The sequence below is a fragment of the Apis cerana genome, linkage group LG13 (genome assembly GCF_029169275.1).
Source record: "Apis cerana isolate GH-2021 linkage group LG13, AcerK_1.0, whole genome shotgun sequence".
Lineage (NCBI taxonomy): Eukaryota > Metazoa > Arthropoda > Insecta > Hymenoptera > Apidae > Apis > Apis cerana.
In genome coordinates, this window is record NC_083864.1 from 4,707,900 (window position 1) to 4,728,858 (window position 20,959).

Genomic DNA, 20,959 nt, shown 5'->3' on the forward strand with positions numbered 1-20,959 from the left:
TGAAAAACGAGCATCGATCATACGATGCATCCAACCCCCCTCTTGATCCCACTTGACCTTTCCTGCGATTGATCAGCAGGCCGTGAGTAATTATAGGCAATACAGGGATGGGAAATTCCGTGTGAACTCGCGGCGAAAATCGGTGTTGCGAGTTCTCCTTCTCTCACTTTCTATACGGATGGCCGGAATATAAATATATTCCCGACGGAATGCAAATGATCAATTAACCACCGGTAAATCAATGCAACATAGCAAGCTTTATCTACCTTCTTCTACTGTCGACGCTTGGCTTGCCTAATGGTTGCTCTACGCCGCCCTCTTATTCCGTTTTCCCCTCTCCACCCTCTCCACTCCAGTTACTCCCTACCCGTTCTTTCTCGTCCATCCCTCGTTAAGAATATTTATATCCAGGCCACGTTCACTGGAGAACCTTTGGAAACTCGAAGGCCCACCCACGGGAACGGGTGCAAAAGATATTAAGCACTCTGAACCATACTTTGCTCCTCTTTTTTTCCTCTCCCCTTTCTTTTTTTTTTCCTTCCTCCACCCCCTCCCCACCAATTACCCCTTTTCTAACTTAACGAGACAAAGGTTCTCTCGGTAATTATCGCGTCTACCTTTTTCTTTTTTCCAGATTACACTTTTTCCACGGCGGCTTTCCTCGCTATAATTTTATTACGTAATTCGACTTGAACGTTAACGAGCACACGGATCCGTCGTCTCCCTCGCATGCTCCCTCTCGGTATAGAATAGAATCGTGTCCTCTCGATGGAACCGCGCCACGAGGGCAATCTTGACATACCTAATTCGAAATGTACGATTTGTGGGTTGAGCTTGGCAACCGAGCAACCTCAATCAAGAGGTAACCATCGGTGCAAAACGTATCGCGGGATTCCTCGATCATTGCGGTCGTGTAGCTTCGATTATTCCACCAATCCTCAAATATATATATATATATATACACACACGTGGAGAACATTTGCAGAATCTCACGGGGTGATCTTTAACGCGAGAACTCGTTGTGTAGTAGTAGTGGTAGTGGTGGTGGTGGTGGTGGTGGTGGTAATCGGATTGATCGCGAGTCGAAGGCGACACGCGAAGCGTCTCCCCGACTGAACTTTATTATATCAACACCGAGAGAATTTTATTGCCGGCCACGTTTCCACGGTTAGACTGGAATCAGCTGCAGTTTGGGGATTTCGATTTGCATTGCACCACGTGAGATCGCGTGTCGTGCATTTTCTGATCGCCACGTGTACTTATTTCACCTTACGCCGTTCAATTTTTTTTCTTTTTTTTTCTTTTTACCCCGAGAGGTTGCCGCTTTTTTCATTCCATCGTCAACGGAAGGAAATTGCGGATAATCATCTCGGCCCGTTCCTCGAACGTTTATACAAAATCGAATTCTTTCTAATCCTCGTGCCCCTTTTCTCTCTCTCTCTCTCTCTCTCTCTCTCTCTCTCTCTCTCTCTCTCTCTCTCTCTCTCTCTCCCCGTCTTGTACGCGTCTGGTAACAGTTTCCTTTCCATCGTGATTGCGTGTCAACTTGTAGAGTATTTACATACGTTCGTACGAGAGGTGGAGAACGATGTATCGTGATTAACTAACCGCGAAATCTGTTCACCGATTACATTTTCTTTAACTCGCGTTCGAGTTCTCTTTTTTCGTTCTTACTTTTTCCATCTATCTATCATGCGTTTTCGTTTTTCGCAAGATTCGTATTATATATATATAGCTCTCTGTACGGGGAAATCAATAAAGAGCCGGTATAATAACCGAGTTGCTATTATTAGTGATAAACATGAAAGAAAGAAACGCGCGCATTACTTTTCGTATCTACGAGTGTGTAACTAGGATAGAAAACGATTTAAACTTTAATAAAAGCTCGAGAACTTTCCCCCTTTCATTGATTGGAATAAAAGATTTGTTCAAAGAACGACATTTGGATGGAAAGGATTGGCCGAGTGTCTCGGGCTGATGCGCTGAAAATTTTTCCCAACTCGTCTTGTTTTATCAGTCTTGTTTTATCGGTTATTCGCGAGGACGAGAATCGAAGGAAGATTGAAAGATGTATCGGTAAGATTTGCAACAGTAAGCAAAATCCTCAGAAGGAGCAGATGTCAGCAAGGCTGAGCGACGAATAGCCGTCTATATGTTCCCTTGAATTCGCATATCCTACTTCTGCCGAGCTTGTCTTATCTTCGTCATCTCGAGAAGTTTCCAATTGCACTTTGAAACTGCATACTAGTTAGAAATCTATCCTTGTGTGCATCGTGTTAGAGATAAAATGAATTAAATAGAGGATGAGAAGTGAATTCTTTTTCTTTTTCTTTTCTTCTTTTTTTTTTTTTCTCTAAATCGAATGGTTTGATCTTGTTACCAGGAGATTGCTGCCATCTTGATCAGTTTCCAAAGACACGCGGAATGGCAAAGTCGGGAGGTGAAGGTACGACCTCGAAGTGGTTCGATGTTACTGTACTCGAGAAAGAAAGTCCGTTACCGGCGGGACGGTTATTGCTGGAAGAAACGGAAAGATGGTAAAACTACACGAGAGGATCACATGAAACTGAAGGTAGTTTTTCATTTTCATGGGAAATGAAAGAGCAGGAAGGTCGAGGAGTGTCTACAGAGCGTGTTTGTTCGGTCCGGCTGTACAGGTGCAGGGGGTCGAGTGCATCTACGGCTGTTACGTGCACTCGGCGATCCTTCCGACGTTTCATCGGCGATGTTATTGGCTACTACAGAATCCAGACGTCGTCCTCGTTCACTACCTAAACGTTCCTTACCCGGACGGTGATGCAAAGCTAGCGGCGCTGCCACCGTGTCTCGCACTGCCGCCAGACAAGAAGGAGTGGACGCGTGACGAGCTGGCCTCTCAGCTTAGACCTATGTTCCTCGGTGGAGACGACGATCCGAACAATCCTCACCTTACTCAACACTCGAATCATCCCGTCGACATGATAGTTTCTCAACTGTTGGACAGACAGAGAGCATCTTCCACTTCCTCTACCACCAGCACCCAGCTTGCACCTAGGAGACTAACGCCGGACAATCAGGTACGTTGCTTGATCGGATCTTTCATCTTTGGCGCCTTATATAATAATAATACGCCTTATCTTTAATCCTCGTCTCGGTGATCAGGTTTCTTCGACTACCGGTGGTCAGCAATCGTCGACATCAGCCTCACCGGCTCCTCGCGTATACTCAAGACATTCCCACACGACTCAAAGCCAACAACCGGCTCCTTTAGTTTTAAGTTTGCAACAGATTCAAGGTGGTGGCGGTCTTCTGATACTCAACAGCCAACCGTATCACCATCAGCAACAACAGCAGCAGCAGCAGCAACAACAACAGCAGCAGCAGCAGCAGCAACAACAGCAGCAGCAGCAGCAACAGCAGCAACAACAACAAAGTCAACAAGTGGAAATGCAACAGGTCCCGGAGCAACAAATTGTACAGCAGACGAGCGTGGACAGGGAGCAACAGACCCAGCAGGAAATAGAAGCCCAGGAGAGTATGGATCGTAGCACGGTGCAATCGTTGCCGATCGGTGGCGCCGGCCCCGAGGTCACCGATTTCGCCGAGACTTTGGACCTGAGTCAAGAGGACATTCAGCGAACGTTATCAGCGAACATGGTACCACCATCCCCGTCCCCCTCCCCGGCGGACAACAGTATGATCAATCCAATGGATTTCATCGATTCGTCGGACGACGTCCTCGTCAATTTGGACGCGTTCGACGTGTTCGGTGATTTGCCGGAACTTCACGATTTCGAGGCTGAGCAGACTAAGGCCGAGGAGAGGGGAGGGTCCGATAACGACGTGGGATGTCATCCTGGAACAACCGTCCATATCGCGGAGTACAGCCCGGAGTGGAGTTATACCGAAGGTGGTGTAAAGGTGAGTCGGACGCTCGTAATGATCGGTAGGAGGGGATGGTAGTAGCGTGATCCAAGTTTAAAATGGAGGGATCATAAGGAAGATTAGCAATTAGTGAAATTTAATTGTTCGTTTGCAGGTATTGGTCGCTGGCCCTTGGACCGGCGGGAGCAATTCCCAATCTTATTCGGTGTTGTTCGACGCCGAACCGGTCGAAGCGTGTTTGGTACAACCAGGAGTGTTGCGGTGTCGTTGTCCAGCTCATGCTCCGGGGATAGCGTCTCTTCAGGTGGCGTGTGACGGCTTCGTCGTTTCCGATAGCGTTGCCTTCGAATATCGTCGAGCACCGACAACCGAGCCAAGCCCGGAACGAGCTCTCTTGGATCGTTTGGCGGATGTTGAGTCACGTTTGCAGGGGCCGGGTCCCCCGTCTCCCGCAGCGCATCTGGAAGAGCGACTAGTGGCGTATTGTCAAGTGAGTAAGCTCGTCCAGTTTCGCGACTCTTCCCCGTGTTTTCTTTTCTCTTCGATCCGTATGAATTCGATGATCCATCTGCTTCAGGATGCTGTTGTCCGTCCGTGGCGAGCCGGAGCGGAACCGTTACAATCCGGCGGCCCTACTCTCTTACATTTGGCCGCAGGATTGGGCTACTCCAGGTTAGCTTGTGCGCTCCTTCACTGGAGAGCGGAAAATCCTAGTAGCGTGTTAGATGCCGAGGTCGATGCTCTGAGGCAAGATAGCGCCGGTCTTACGCCGCTCGCTTGGGCTTGCGCGGCAGGGCACGCGGATACTGCCAGAATTCTGTACAGGTTCGTATCGCTTTCTCGATTTTTTCGTCCATTTTTTTTGCAACACAGCATTGGGGAACGTCCGTTTGCACAGATGGAACGCAATGGCGCTTCGCGTGAGGGATTGTCAGAACAGAACCGCGACCGAGTTAGCGGCGGAGAACGGTCACACGGCGATCGCTGAAGAATTGAATCGACTCGAAGCGAGAAGACAAGACGAGAGGCTTTTCTTGCGACCTGCCAGCCCTAGCCCTAGGAGGCCATCTCAAGACAGCGGTCTCGATCTGGCGTTGTGTTAGTCTCGTTTGCTATTATACTGCCCTCTTCCGTATATACACGCACATACATTCACGTCCAACACGTAAATCACAGTTCCTTCTCCTAATAAATTACCCGCGGCATAAAAATCTCCTCCCTCCCTACCTCCCTCCCTCCCTCCCCCTCCTCCTGTAAGATTTAGAGTACAAGGTCATGCGAGCGTAAAATTAATCAGGAAACGTAGCATTAAGGGGTTTATCGAAAAACACAGGTGGCTCGCCGCTGCTGGACAACATGGAATTGTTGCAAGAGGATGACTCGTCATTAGCCCTCAGCGAGCAGGGAATGGAAAGCGCTCCGACCCCTCAGGAGACTGTAGGTCCGTACCTTCCTCGTTTCCCCTTCTATTTGTCTGTCTGTCTGCCTGTCTATCTGTAAATATATATATGTATATATATTATATATATATACATATATATATATATATTCGTAACTCTGTCTGTTTCTAACTACTACACTTATAGATTCATCGGCCTAGATAAACAAGTACTGCGCGGGCTGTGATCCGTAGTATTCCTAGCTAAAACTGCGTCCCTTTACTCTCTTTCTTTTTCTCTCTCTCTCTCTCTTTCTCTCTCTCTTTCTTTCTCTCTCTCTTTGTCTCTCTCTATCTCTTCTGTTCACACATTATACATACACACACGTACACACATAGTGTTCTTTTTTTTTTGTCTCTCTGTCTATGCGTACGAGACGACCGGACATGGTCCAGGCTCACTGTCCTCTAACTCCTCTGAACTCTTGCAGCTTAAAGCAGTATTGGTGTTGCTTGGCCTTCGTAACTGCTGGTGTTGGATGATTGCTGTGTAACGTCTAAAAACTTTCTTAGCCGTCTATTATCGGCTGTCGACCAATTCCTCGAGAGACAATCTCGTCTGGGTTATGCCGACAAGTTTTAAAGCGGATATCCGTGACAAAAAAAAAATATATATATATATATATCCACATATATAAAATAAAATAAAATAAAATTTGGAAGCTACGAGACAAATTTACACGAGAACACGTGATCTGTACAGCTGACTAGATCCGCAAAAAAAAACACACACTATACCACGGGCTGCGTAAGACCCGTAGAGCAGAACATTCAACAAAGCCTGAGAAAAATGTCTACACTCGCCATCTGATTTACCTGTTTGAAGACGTTCGATTCGTATCGTGTAGAAAATCTCAGCAATATACAAACGAAATAATCCGCAATTTTTGGTGTCACATGTCTTATTAACATCTGATTTGGTTCATCGTATAAAAATACGTTCACGGCTTAAAAAAAAAAAAAGAGCAAACAAAAAAATCCTCGATGTTGTGATCAATGTGATTTCGGCGGTCCTGTAACACGTTTTTCGAGTTTGGCTAGGGTGGTGATTCCTTTTTATAGGGGAAGAAGACGCGAGGGTGCTGACATTGGCTGAGCAAATTATAGCAGCGCTACCGGAAAGGATCAAGAGAGCGGAAGGTGATTCTCCGTCTTCTTCCTCGCCACCTCCCCCGGCACCGCCCTTGTCATCTCTGGAGGATGCTTTGATGGAACAAATGGTAAGCGTTTTATCCTATTCTATTGTCTCTTACGATTACGATCAAATCAAATGTTTTCACGTATATTTTTCGTAAACTCACACATCGATGAGGTAAATTCATTTTATCGCGTGATATGATGGTAATTCTTATAGCCGCTCGATTCTGGAGAATTGTTCGACTCGTATCGTGAGTGCAGTGGAGGAGCGGCATCAGTCTCGGATGCTGACGCAGATGCTAGTCCTTCGAGTCCATCTAGCAGCTGCCTCACACCGGACTCGCCATCTCCACCGCCTACGACGGCCGACTTCTGCGAATTCTTGCAGCTGCAGTTGCAGCTTGACGGCAATAACGGCCATAACGGCCAGTATTATTCGACCGGTGGAGATCGAAAGTTCGGTAACGTGATTGGATCTGGGATTTGCGGGACTGTGACAGGTGGAGGTAACGGAAACGGTGATGGGAACGAAGCGGATCTGAGCAGGCTAACTCTGTCCGATCGGGAGCAAAGAGAGCTTTATCACGCCGCTAGAATGATCCAGAAAGCCTACAGAAATTACAAGGGGCGACAGAGGCAGGAGGAAGCGGAGAGACACGCTGCTGTACTCATCCAACAATATTATCGTCGACATAAACAGTACGCTTATTTTAGGTAATCTGTTTTTAGCTTAACACCCCGCGGCCGTGTATTATTTGCTCTTCGTTTTATCTTCTCGATTTATCTGGACACCAACCGACCGGTTCATGTTTCCTCGTTTTAGCGTGGGACGCTTCAGATTGAAAATAATAATAATAATATAACGATGGAGCGTACGCCGCTCGAGATCTTCGGTTCGCCACGAATCGTTATATCCTCAAGTTGTTGTTTCGCGAGTTGGAACCGTTAGTTTTAATAAACGGCAATTAATAAAGAGGGAGGACACGAAGTACGCGTGGTACCATCGTGGGGGAAGGAGGGACCAATTTAACGATCCAGTTAAATCGGACGGATTTCACCAAAGTTCGTTCTATCTATCCATCTCTCAGGGGGTATACCGAGGGGGGTGAACTTTTAATTGGCATCGTAAATAATTCGAAAACTTGAGCAAGTTCCTTACCTCCGCCGCGGTGTTCCGAATACAAAATTAACCTGGCATTAAATTAATACGACTTTTGTTTGAGATGAAAGCTTACCCTCCCCTCTGCTTCTTTTCCATAATATATATATATACATAGCGCATCCCCAGAGCGTATCTTTGCAACTTCTTATTTCACGTTGGTATATTTTTCTTTTTTTTTTTTTTTTCCCTCTCTCTCTCTACCATTTCACAGACAAGCTACGAAAGCTGCTCTGGTGATACAAAGTAACTACAGGAATTATCGCTCGCGTCCTGGCTCGGCCAGCTCGAGGCAGCAAGCGGTTCATCAGCAGGCTGCTCATCAAGCTGCAAGGAAGATTCAACAGTTTATGCGGCAATCGAAAATCAAGTTAGTATCCGTCGGTGCACATAATTGCATTTCCTGTTGCAACGATGTGCACGCATTATTAGTTATGTAGACTTCTTGTTAGCACACGAAAGGCTTATCGTACGAAAGACATCTAAAGTTCTAAAGTCTCCCTCTTCTGTGTGTACTAATGCAGCTTGTCGTGGGACGATTCACGACCGGTAAGTAACGAAAACAAGTAGGGCGATTGTCGCGCGGCAAACACTGCTCGTTTATCGCTCCTGTATCTCTTTTAAAAGGATACTCGCTCTTTTGCTTTCACCAGGACGATCAGTGCACCCTGTTTCACGACCCCCTCCGAATAACGAATAATCTATTGTTTCCGACGATACGAATTATATTGATTAGCTTCTGTGTTTATTATACGGAATGTAACCGGTGCTTTGTGTTTTCTGTTTTATATGTCTTAATCGTGTTTTTTAACGGAAGTAACCAGTCCATGCAACGGTCCATCATTTACGGAGCTTCTCATAGAGACGAGAAGATATTATCTTCAATTATCACTTTGCTCTCTCTTCCTCCCTCCCTCCTCCCTCCTTCCCCTGTAGTAGAGCAGTTCAATAAAAAAAAAAAAGAAAAAAAAAGAAAGAAAGAAAAAAAAAAGAAAAAAAGAATTGAAGTACTTTCCCCAAAACGAACAAAACGAAATCGTGAAACGCGATTCAATAATTGATAATTACACTTGTATTCGAGAGGGATACAGACACAGTTAATTAATTTTTCGCGATAACTTTGCAAAGTACTTCAATACGATCGAGCAAAGTGTTAATTGCAGTTTCACCGAGTTAGATGCGCTCGTTTGTTTCGTAGTTGACGTGTTCCTCAGAGTGCTTGATCATTCAGTGTCATGTATGCACATTCGCAGTAGTTTAGCGAGGTTAATTCGATCTACATGAACGAATGCATTTCTCGAATTAGGCTGCAGAACGCCAGGGCCGCCGCAAACGGGAACGGGAGGCCGCCAGCGGGCATTTTACGGGCGGTTGCTGCCCCCCAAAGCTCGCCCTCATCTAGCCCAGGGGCCAGCCTAGTAGCCGCCAACCCAGAGGTCACTTAATCGACTGTCGATCGAACGGCACACAAAATGGTGATGATACGTCGGACACAAAGTAATAGAGCCTAGCCACCCAATTTTAACTAGTGGTCGCCAAGTTACGGGCCAAGTTGCCGTCGAGGCCGAATATCGTCGAGGTTCGCGGAAAGGAAAGAAAGAAAAAAAAAAGAAAAAAAAGAAAAGGGTTCCAAGGAATATTACACGAAGTCCAAGAAATCCTTTGACGATCAACAACCGACACGGACACGCTTTACTCTCTTACATCCCTGATCACGTACCTGCCTTTCGATCTTAAACGAAAATCTCTCCACCATCTCTTTGACCCACGGTTCAGACGAGGGATTCGTGTCGTCATCCCGATCTACCTTTTCGTTTCACTTCACAATTTATTCCGAAGCTGCCGTTTAATATATCCATTTCCTGCATTTCTTTCCTCGGTCGACATGACGCTAAGTGGTATCAGAGGTAGGTGGTCTATCATGGTCTCTCTGACACGTTCGTATATACATATACATATATGTATACATATATATATGTATATACGTGTTGCAAGGCGATTCAAGCATAATATATAATGCACTCATTGATTTCGAATCATTCATTTAAATTCAGTCGAATTCATGTTCGTAGAATTGCCGCTCAATGTGGCATCCAATTATCCGACAATTATTTTTCACGATTAACAAGTACAAAAAGAAGCTATCTTTTCTGTGTTGCCCAAATCCTTTTTTTTTTCTTTGAAGAACGACGATATTTGCATTGATTTTTGACACATTGTATAAATACTTTTCCTTTTTCCTTTCCTTTTTTTCATCCTTTGCAAATCAAATTGGAATTTGAACGATTGAACTTTCTTCAAGTCCGTTTGTTCGCGTTGTCGCGTGTCCAACGCGTCGAAGTGTTCCACGCGATAATACTAAGTTGTACGCGGTGTTGTTCATTTCCTTTTTCTTTTTTTTTTTTTTCTTTTTACCTTAACTAAGTACGATTTACGTAAACGATACAAGACTCGACGTAGACAACGACGATGGAAGAACAGTATTGTTAAAAACTTGTAGAAACGTCGTTAAGGGAGAATTTTTCTTTCTTATTCTTTTCTTTTTTTTTTGTATGATTCACACGTATACATACATATACACGTACACACATACAGACATAAAAATACTTGCGTGTACTATTTTACGTTTTCCCATATTAATCTCGGAGTGAGAGAGATGAAAAAGAATATATTAAATATTTATATCGCGCGTTATTTTAAACGAGAACTTAAAGACGTTCTATTTGCTTGCTTTTTTTTTTTTTTAACTTTTATTAATATTAAGTATTTAATGTTTAAAAAAAAGCGATCGAAATTCGACACGCCAGTCTTTTATTTTATTTGTAGCTGTCGTATCGAACGCTTTTCCTTATTTATTTCTCACTATATATATATAGCTTTATTCGCGAAATCGAATTTTTGAATCAAAAGAGATTCGAATCTCGTGTCATTTTTTTCATTTCTTTTTTTTCTTTTCTCTTCTTTTCTCTTCTTTCTTCTTTTCTTTTTTCTTTTCTTTCTTTTTTTTTCTTTTTTTTTTTTTTTCTCTTTACGATCGAGCATGATGCGAATGTTTGATTGATAATACGGTGCAATATCCATTGAATATACGTGAACGTTCAGAAGATATTTACGATACTGCATAATCGAAATTAGGTGGCAGCATTGATCTCTTCTTTGCACGATACAATTTCTTTGTTGCTTTAAAAATAAGAAGATACGATTCAGGTCGATGAACGAGAAAGACATCTTATTTTCGCTGAAGTATCTGGTGTATTTGAGATCTGAGGAAGAGAGAGAGAGAGAGAGAGAGAGAGAGAGAGAGAGAGAGAGAGAGAGAGAGAGAGAGAGCATGGACGAGTGAGCGTGTGAGCTGCTAGAGAAATAAAACGAAAAAAAAAAAAAAAAGAAAATGTGAGAACTAGAGAGAGTTTAAACAAAAAAGTAAGAAGTAAAAGCAACTTAAAAAAAAAAAAAAAAAAACCATAAAAAAATCAAGAGCCCTTTCTCTATTTAAACGGGGGGGCACTTCATCCACGGGCTGTGCTTAAAGTCACAGTATAATCAACTTTGTAGAATTATATTAGGATAAGATAGTCGATTACATTGTTACAAAACTACCTACCGTTTCTCTCTCCAGTAGGGGATTTTTTTAAAGGTTCTTTAGATAAAAAAAAAAAGTGGGGGAAAAAAAAATAGAGGTAAATTAAGGTGTAGCGAGGCGGAATATATGCGCACGGGGGCACAGCCGTGGTACCCGCGTTCAAATTCATTTAAGAAGACAAAAATCTATTGTGATAAATTAATGGTGATCCAAGAAAGTATTTCCGCGGAAAATACTAAAGAAAAAAAAAAAGTTACGCAAAAAAATAAAAAAATCGAACGTCTCGACGTCCACTGGGGACACACGAGACGCCGAGACGAAAAAAACAGACAGACAGACAGATAAATCCGGTATGATCAGTTTTGAGATTAACGCCGTCAGATCTGTCGGGAGAATCTGTTGATAGAAGGACCGATTGATCCTTGTCTTCGATATATATATATATATATATGTATGTATATGTAATAATATAATATATATATATATATATATATTAAAGATAAAAAGTAAAAAAAAAAGAAAAAAAAATTAATAAGAATCCTGTGTTGATCCTCCGGTGTTTAAGACAAACTATGAGGTTTTTGTAGCGAGATAATTATTGTGCGGAGCGCGAATGGGAGAAAGAGAGAAAAGAAATGAATTATGATAAAACTGTACACACGAGTCAATTCCAACGAGCATTTTCATGCCATTAAGCTTAAAGAATTATTAGTTGATAATGAAAAACAAAACAAAAAAAAAAAGAAAAAAAAAGAGACGATAAGACCGGGAAGGGTGCGAATGGAAGAAGAGGAAGAAAGAGAATAACAAATTCTTACACTCTTTTAATCATTGTTAATTAATTAATTAATTAATTAATCACGATCCTATCGATACTTAAAATGAGACGAGTAAAATAATAATTATTATTATATACACAAAACTATTATTATATTCATATTTTTGCTTATTACATATTTAAGAAAATATTAAACGAGGGCTAGCGAGTATAGTATACATTACTAAAAGAAAACAAAAAAAAAAAATGATTAAAAAGAAAAAAAAAAGGGGGAGCGAGGCCGATGGCGAAAAGGAAATCTCACTTTAGGAATATTTTTTAGTCTGTCGGGCTTGTACAACTTTCGTGCGTGGCAATCAATTTTCGAATTTTACCATTAATGTTAATAATGTTATTTTTTTTCGAGAAGCGAAAATAAAAGAGGAGAGAAAAATTAGAACTTTGTACACACGCCGAGATAAATGGGTTTTCTTCTTTTTTTTTTTTTTCTTCCGAGTTTCCGAGACAGTGGCCCGATCTTCGAATGCAGCGGTTACGTCGCTTTTCCGATATTTTCGAGAACCAAAGAGAAAAAAAAAAAAAAAAAAAGAAGAAAAGAAATATCGAAACAGGAGTGATTAAAGGAAAAGTTTAATAAAATGAAATTTGCACACAGTATTTTTCGGTCGTGATTAAGAAAAGTTCCCATGATGGAAAAGGCGACGCCGCGGACAAAATATTTCAGAAGTTCCCCGTTATTATTCTTAGAATCGCCACTTAAATTACCACGTACATCAAGATTATCGAGGTATGGAGAACATGGCGGGATTAAAAATAAAAAAATGAGAAAATGCTAAAAAATAATATTAATTAAAAGACATCGCTAGGGTAGGCGCTTCGAGGATACATAAACTTTAAAAGTCACTTAATAAAAATTATTCTCAAAATATAAAAGTTTAATAAGTAAAAAAATTTTTAAATCTACGTAAGAAAGCCAAGAGTCAAAGACGACTAGATGATAGGAGCCGCATGGCCTAACTGCTGCCACTTTAATTAATTATAAATAATTAATTATAACTTTATTACTACTTAATTAAACTCGATACAAATGAGAAAATATGTCATGCCACTTTTCAAACTAAACTTTCTAGATGCAGAGACGAATCAGTAGGTATAGAAGACTATTAAAAGAAAACTTCTCTTCTAATTGGGAATGATTGATTCGCGCTATAGATTCGAATATTTCCAATTGTCCAGTCTCCAGAAAATCGCACGAGATATATACGCGTGTAAGATGCCTCGTTATAAACCAGCACGACTGTTCACACACGAAAATTGGCATTTCAAATTGCATATAGGAATTCGTTATCTGTCCTCGAAGAAATACATACAGAAATACATTTTCTTTCTTTCAAACGAGCTGAAAATACTATCGGCATCATATACTACGTGTTTCTTCATTCTATCGGTCGAAAAAAAGAAAAAAAGAAAAAAAAGAAAAAAAAAGAAAGAAAGAAAGGACGGAGAAGCACTTGCGAGATTGATTTCATAAGAGAAAAAAAGGAGAAAAAAGGGGGAAAAAATTGTACAAAAGAAAAAAAAGAATTTTGCATGTCCACGCGTTTTTTACGACGAGATACGACGAGCTTCGATCTTGATGTCATGTTGGTGTATCACGGGTCATCCTGTAGAACGTTTGTATCACGATGTCGAAAAGGTCGAAACGATCGGATATCGGTGCCTAGCTCATGTTCTACTCACTGTTCCTTGATTAAGACGGTCACTTTGTACCTGCTTGCTGCCTGCCTGGCCCGTGCGTTACATAAACATATTTCTAGTCTTATCGAGGTGATCAATCCTCTGTATTTTACTCGATAATAACGTCCAAGCATGTCGCGTACTTTCGTTGTGATAATCCGACGGCGTGGCGTCCCGACGGCCCTTGCCGTCCATGCGGTTTTTCTACACGATATCGAGGAAGCGTAACGCCGATTAATTATTTGTTATATCCCATTCGATTTCGCGAAGAGCAACTATCCCGGAAGGTTGATGGTTTCGACAGCTGTTTCGACATCTACATCCAGCCGACGTTTGAATTCACGTTCGAAAATTCACGAAGCTGATTTTCTTGGATACATATATACATATATATATATATATATATATATACACACACGCATATATATATATATATACATACATATTTCCTTGTCATTGGGCAAGACGTAACATGAACGATGATCGATTGTCGACACGTGGTCAATCCGTGGTTCCAAGGGAATCCATCTGATCGCGTGAATTTTGGAACGATGGCTGCAATAAATTTAAACAAGTTCGTGCTACTTTTAGTGGAAACGAATAATGGTAAATGGCTCCATCTCTTGTAATATTTTTATTATCGCAAACGTAATATTACATTATTATTAAATTATATTAAATAAAGGATTACGCCACTGTTTATTATTTATTGACTAACGTTCGACTAATATTGTAAATAATAACGAAAATATTTTATCTATATTTCCGATCCGGAGGTGTTGGGCGGGGCAGCGTATTACCTCTTGTCCGCCCTTATGGCGATCCTACGATCGCCTGTTCGCCCACCCCCTATTGTTACACCATTTCATCATTGCATTTAATAAATTATATATTTATTGACTCACTTACCTTTTGACTTACCCCCGCTTATTTGTCTATTCTAGCTCTAGGCAATCGTCCAACACACACACACACATACACACATACACATCGTCCTAATTTCCACGGCTGGTTTTTTAAGAGCAAGGTCGGCGTTGGATCGAGAAAAGAAAGAAGGTGAGATTTTGTTCCTTTTTTTCCTTTTTTTTTTCATTTCTCTTTTATTATCTTCCGCAACAATTTGTTTAAAGCATACAAACGGTACAAACTGTATGTGTATTGTCATTTCGAATATAAATTAAATTAAATTACGCGGATATGATGTGCGTACGAGGAAGATGATAGAACGAGAGGAAGGATGTAAGACGAGAGAGAAGTAAATGATATTCCCTTTTTTTTTCTTTCTTTTTTCTTTTTCCGTTTTTTTTTCTCTTTAAGCTAAAAACCGGCCGACGTCTGAGAGAATTTTCACTCGGTTCCAGTATTGATTTTCCGCCCCGACATATTAACGAGGTAAATTATTATCGGAATAAAATCGGAGAATTGTTGCCAAATCGATTCAAATATATGTTCCCTGGTGGGAGAGAGAGAAGAAATCGAAGTTATTTGTTATTTATGATCGCCGATGGTAACAAAGGGCTTCCCCGTAAGAAGATTAGCTTAGCGAAAAAACAGGCTACGTTTATTAATTCCTAACGCAAGCAAGCGGTTAACGTGACGTCTCATCCGTTCATCCGTCGAAGCGCGCCTTCCGTCCTTCCGTTTCCACCCGATTTTCCACCCGATTCGGGGTGGAAATACTTGCCTGGATCGAGAACCGTAGACAGACGGATTCGATTCGAAACGAAACGAAACGAAATCGATCCCTCGTCGATCGATTGTCGACAATGCCAATGCGAATCGCAGAGAAGACGCGAATGATAAGGAAAAAACGAAGTCAGAACACTTGAACGCGATGATTCTCGCGATCGCAGACGACGATGTTACCGGTCGATGTGACGGCAACACCCTCTAGACCCTTGAATTCACCGTCACCGCTACCCCATCCGCCAAAGGACTTGAGGAACGCCCCCTCTGGGCTGAATATTTGTATTCTGTTGTTGCCCGAGTCGGCGACCACGATGTAACCCTGGTCGTCGACAGCGACACCCCTTGGAAACTTGAACTGACCTTCGTCGGAGCCCTCTGATCCGAACGAGGTCAGCACACGACCGTTCACGTCGAATATCTGGATACGATGGTTGTTCCCGTCGCTCACGATCACGCGATTCGTGTTGCTCACCGCGATGTAATGAGGATGTTCCAATTGGCCACGTCCGCTTCCGCAGGAACCGAATTTGCCCACGAACGTACCGTCTGATTGAAATACCTGCGAAAACACGGACGTATATTGTAATGAAACGAATATCGTTCTACCTTGAATTATTGCAGCGATTTCGTTAGAAGGATTATTCGTTCTACGTTGAAAATTTGATTACAGCTTTTTTTTTTCCTTTTTCTTTCGTTGGATTATTTTACCATACGCAAGATACACCTCGTTACACACCGTTAGCAGATGACAGACCTTATATATATGTATTTCACATTATTACCTACGATAATGCGAAAACGCAAAAGGATTAGAAAAGAAAAGAAAAGAGTAAAAAAAAGAAGAAAAAGTCGGGGAGTTTAGTTTTTCGCTTCGCTTTTCTTAAATCACTCACGCTTACGTCCGTTGTCGAGTACGCCGTGGCTCGGTAAGCAAGAACCATTTTCCCTTCTCCCACTTTTTCCCGCTAACTTGATCGCATTTTTTATTTAGGAACTGTGAAGGTTTCTCGTAGCTGGGCTCACACGTATCTCGTATATCGATGTTTGGGAAATACAAACAGAGAATTACTCGAAATTAATCGTTGTTGATTGCAGAAAAAATTTGCAGGCGTTTATTTCAAGGATCAAACTATACAAATTCTAGGTACACATAGTGGAAGAATCGAATGGGGTATTAACGACTGTAAATGTAAAACACTGTAATTAATTAAACACATATCATATCTGTATCATTGTCGTATGTTCACAGTACAATATAGGTGAACAACTCCTGACGATATAGCGATAGATCGTTTGATCGGGGCGCGCGTGTATCGTCGCATCGACGCTGCCGTTTCACGTATTCCTCTTTACTCGTCAGACCGACGATTATAATGAAAAGAAAGATAAATATCGATAATATCGAAGCGAAGCCACGTACCTGTACGCGATGGTTCTCTTTATCGCACACATAAATAAATCCAAGAGCATCGGTGGTGATTCCCCAAGGATAATTAAACCGACCGTCGGCGGTACCTTGGGAGCCAAACGCTCTCAGAAAACGACCGGAAGGATCGAGAACCTGAATTCTGTGGTTGTAACGATCCGCTATGATGTATTGCCCGATCCTGTTCACCGCTACCCCAGCGAGGCAATCGAATTCACCCTCGCCGCTGCCGTACGATCCGAACTCCTTCATGAAGTTCCCATTACAGTCGAACACCTGTGCCAATTTCGATACGCGTCAAAACAAAATGAAATTCTTCGTTCGCGCGCGAAGATATTTCTTTCAAAATATATATATATATATCTCGATTACTTGGACACGATGGTTAGAGCTGTCGGCCACTACGATGGAGTTGTCAGGGCCAACCGCGAGGCCTCTGGGCCAAGTAAAGCATCCGGATTCGCTCCCCCGCATCCCGAACTTGAACAGCTGCCGCCGCTTCAGCAAGTAGTGACTCCTCCGCCCATTGCTGTCGCATTTCAATAATCCATTTAATCGTAATTACTAAATTTTATTTACAAAATTTATTTCTCGAATACGACGAACTTTGAACTCACCTAGTGGAGGAACCTGCTGCCGCGGGTATAACGGGAGCTGCCGTAGGGGACGTGGGGGAGCCTGACGGGTTTTTTTGATCGTCGTCAGAAGATTCGAAGGACGTTTGACCACCGTGCCTCAAAGGTAATCCGAGCGATAATCTCCTCGAGGTGCTTCCACTGTTTTCCAAAAAAAAAAAAACAGAATGAAAGAAAGAAAGAAGGAGGGAAAAATTCGATCCCTCCCGATTAAGTCAACAATCCTCCCATCGACACCCAATCCGTCTCACCTCGATGATGGAATCGTCGAGGTGGAGGATGAAGGCTCTTTATCTTTGGTCGTGCGATTCCCGTACTTGTTCTTCAAGTACCGTGCCCAGGAACTTAACGCGGCGCCATCCTTCTCGGTGCCCACCCTGTCTCGCTCCGGGCTCGGCTCCCTCGACTTTAAAGCGTGAGTGCTCCGACTCCTGGCCAGTTCGGACCCGGCACCGTACTTGGCTGCCAAGTAAGCGTTCGGCGACTGGGTGGTCGGAGAGGGTGGCTCCTCGTCCAGGTCGAGGTCATCTCCGCCGAAATTGTGCGAGCTTCTGGACCGAGCCAGCCGTTGCCTTCGTTCCTTCAACGCGGCGTACCGCGACCTCGTCGACAGCGGCGAATCGACCTCCGCGTCCACGTCTCGATCCCGTTCTCTCTCCCGTTCCCTTTCTCTTTCGCGTTCTCGTTCTCGTTCGCGTTCTCGTTCTCTTTCGCGCTCCCGCTCCCGCTCCCGCTCCCGGCTGGCCATCATCGCCGCCTGGCTTCTGCTCTTGTTCAGGAACCTGCAACATCCCGGAACGAAGGTCGCCTCGTTCAGATCGGCCTTGTTAATCGGAGAAACAATGGAAGAGAGGGAGGGAGGGAGGGAGAAGCCTGTTACAGTTGGCGGGTTAAATTGGGGAGGGAAAAAACATGGACAGGCCATCGATAGGTGGATACATGGTCGAAGGTTGTCCATCGTTTCATACGAATGAACGATTGCTCGCGTTTGTTACATGCGATCGATTATATGCGTCCGGTTATTCATTGGTTATTTATCTCGAGCTAAGTGCAGAAAACTGAAGCTTTCGAATCTCTTCAAATCCTCGAAGCTGTTAAGTTGTGTATGCGTGTGATGATAGTGGAGCATGGTTTACGTGGCGTGACGAGACATGAATCTTTGACGGACGATACCGTTTTACGAGGCGTCTCTCGTTGGGGACGATAATTTCGTATCATATTCGTATTCATTGATAACCATACGTACGTCCTATTCTCCCGTTATATATATATGTACGCGTGTTACATGCTTTTCTCGCTATTGCATCCCTCCAAGTGTTAGTTCAGTATCATTCCATACATAGTGGGATACATAGTGGCAATTAGTCACAACGCGGTGTAAATCTGGCGTGTAATCAACTGGCGTGTTTCTATGGTGTGTACGAGTAGTGAAAACGGATGGGGTATGGGTATCGTGTGTTGGTACATCAATCTGTAGTACTTGATATGTCACTTCTTTATCACCGGGACCCATAAATCGCGTACAACGATGAGCGAACGTGGATCCCTGCGTTGTGAGCAATTTTATTTCGTGGGTTATCGAAAGTTGCTTTTAATTGATAGATTTCTCTCTCTTTTTTTTTTTTCTTTTTTCTAGTCGATCGCGTATCAATCGTTATCGCTTTCGAGCTCGCGCGATCGAGCAATCTATTCGCGCATTGTCCACGCGTATAAAAAGATTTTACGAGATTTTACGAGTGAGACAGGAAATTTCCAATATCTTTTTTTAATCGAACGTCTCTTATATATTATATATATATATATTTCCGTGCATCGTTGGAAAAATAATTCTTCTTTTTCTTCGTCGAACCGTTTGTATTTGGCATTCCTCGGAATCATGCCCCCTCTCTCTCCCGGTTCGAGCACAACTTTCGACCACGCTTAAAAGCTTTCCTTTTTTTTTTAATGTATATACGCGGCAAACACGTATATGGGCATGGCGGAGTTACTGCAAACGGTAGTCGTAAAATTTTAAGACCGCTGTATTTTCTCGATCTTCTAACTTTGCTCCGCATCGTCGATACTCCGTTGCATCGAATTTTCCAAAGTTGCTTATCGATATTTTCATAACATTTTTGAAACATATATATGTATAGATACACACACACGCACACACACACACACGTGACGAGAATTTTTCGTGGCGTCCGTTTGAAAATTTGGAATGACATCCTACCATCATTTGTTTTAATGGACGTTGAAAACGATAAAACGTATTGGAATAACATCCGTGTTTCCAGTCAAGCGGATTACAGACCGATATAGCCCCGCTGACTATCCGAGTTGTAGCGGATATTTAAAGCAACAAACGGGTTATATTTAAACCCTTTAGTGCATGCCTGACCACTTTCCGCGTCCCGTACAATGCGGTCACATTAGTTCCGTTTGTAATATCTGCCGTTTGTGTATCTCCCTTTCTTATTTGCATTCGCGATTTCGGGGATTACGCGTGTATTTAATTATCGATAAAATGTATCGTTATTAGGGACAAACCGGAACGGGGACAATTTGATCAAATTTTGAAGAACCTTTACGAATTTCCAACTCGCGTTCTTGTTAAATTTATCCAAGTGTTGATGTCACGTTTCGGGTTCTCCGTTTTAAAATTATTCTCTGCCTCTCTCTCTCTCTCTCTCTCTTTTTTCGAGTTGGAAAACGAATTTTTTTTCACGTTCGTCGTATGCGATATCTTGAATGTCATCATGGCTGTGACTCCCGTGGATATATCGCGTGGATCGATTCCTTTTTTACCTTCTCCTCCCATAATTATACGATATTGCGACGAGTGCGTTGTTGTGAATTCGTGGTATGAGCGTGCGTGCATCTCTCTGACGTGCGGTGCAACAGAGTCCGAGGGGGTAGAGAGGGGTATTGAAAATAAAGTAAAAAAATTAAATATATGAAAAAGAAATCCGAGCTGCTCCTTCGTGGAAATTCTCGGCGGGGGTGCGCGTTGAACGAACGAGGCGAGAGGAATTTCACGTGATATCGACTCGATTTCGCGAACGTTCGATCTGTTAGTGCAATAAATAAAGATGCATTTTTTTTTTCACGTATCTTTTTCAAAGGAAGTGGGCGGGGGCGGGCGACGAATATACAAACAAGAGGATACGGAATAACAAAGATTCGTGGAAAAAGTGGGGGGGGCACGAAGAAACGAACGGAAATAAAATCGAATAAAAATAAAAATAAATAAAGTGAAAGAAGAAGAATCGAGACGAACAAGAGAGACGAATAACGGATAATATAACGTGAATAACGATACGGTGGAATAAATAAATAAATAAAGATAGAAAGAAAGAAAGAAAGAAGAAAAAAAAAGAAGAGAAAATTTTCTCAGGCGGGATACGATACATCTCTCCGTTTCTTGTTCTCCGTTTCTCAATTCTTAATATAAACTGAGGACAAATTGAGAGGGAAATAAATAATACGAGTTATCACAAAGAAATGCAGTTTATTTACCACACCAACAAA

At 42.5% G+C, this 20,959-nt stretch overlaps 3 protein-coding genes across 26 annotated transcripts in view; 2 read left to right on the top strand and 1 right to left on the bottom strand.

Annotated features, from left to right (window-relative positions):
• LOC107993399 (calmodulin-binding transcription activator 2) overlaps positions 1-14,596 on the top strand; it is a 40,002-nt gene extending 25,406 nt beyond the window's left edge. For 6 of the 13 annotated variants that reach the window (XM_062083700.1, XM_062083708.1, XM_062083701.1 and 3 more), the window contains 11 exons: positions 2,384-2,572; positions 2,658-3,056; positions 3,142-3,900; positions 4,019-4,354; positions 4,442-4,689; positions 4,763-4,962; positions 5,198-5,305; positions 6,365-6,522; positions 6,657-7,153; positions 7,813-7,968; positions 8,905-14,596. In XM_062083700.1, coding sequence (XP_061939684.1) covers positions 2,384-2,572; positions 2,658-3,056; positions 3,142-3,900; positions 4,019-4,354; positions 4,442-4,689; positions 4,763-4,962; positions 5,198-5,305; positions 6,365-6,522; positions 6,657-7,153; positions 7,813-7,968; positions 8,905-9,043 — 3,189 coding nt within the window. In that variant the 3' untranslated portion in view covers positions 9,044-14,596. Of the gene's footprint in view, positions 1-2,383; positions 2,573-2,657; positions 3,057-3,141; positions 3,901-4,018; positions 4,355-4,441; positions 4,690-4,762; positions 4,963-5,197; positions 5,306-6,364; positions 6,523-6,656; positions 7,154-7,812; positions 7,969-8,122; positions 8,148-8,904 lie in introns of all 13 variants that reach the window. The other 7 variants (XM_062083702.1, XM_062083712.1, XM_062083705.1 and 4 more) reach the window with 5 other exon arrangements.
• A 42-nt stretch (positions 14,597-14,638) lies between these two features.
• The window catches only part of LOC107993401 (cilia- and flagella-associated protein 251-like), a 67,090-nt gene continuing 60,769 nt past the window's right edge, over positions 14,639-20,959 (top strand). For both annotated transcript variants that reach the window (XM_062083724.1, XM_062083731.1), the window contains exon 1: positions 14,639-14,752. The gene's annotated coding sequence lies outside the window, so the exon portion shown is untranslated. The remainder of the gene's footprint in view (positions 14,753-20,959) is intronic.
• LOC107993400 (RING finger protein nhl-1) overlaps positions 14,759-20,959 on the bottom strand; it is a 45,529-nt gene continuing 39,328 nt past the window's right edge. For 6 of the 11 annotated variants that reach the window (XM_062083697.1, XM_062083694.1, XM_062083695.1 and 3 more), the window contains 5 exons: positions 17,698-18,228; positions 17,429-17,587; positions 17,184-17,340; positions 16,806-17,087; positions 14,759-15,944 (listed from right to left, as the gene is read on the bottom strand). In XM_062083697.1, coding sequence (XP_061939681.1) covers positions 15,513-15,944; positions 16,806-17,087; positions 17,184-17,340; positions 17,429-17,587; positions 17,698-18,228 — 1,561 coding nt within the window. In that variant the 3' untranslated portion in view covers positions 14,759-15,512. Of the gene's footprint in view, positions 15,945-16,805; positions 17,088-17,183; positions 17,341-17,428; positions 17,588-17,697; positions 18,229-20,959 lie in introns of those variants that run through there. The other 5 variants (XM_062083689.1, XM_062083693.1, XM_062083690.1 and 2 more) reach the window with 1 other exon arrangement.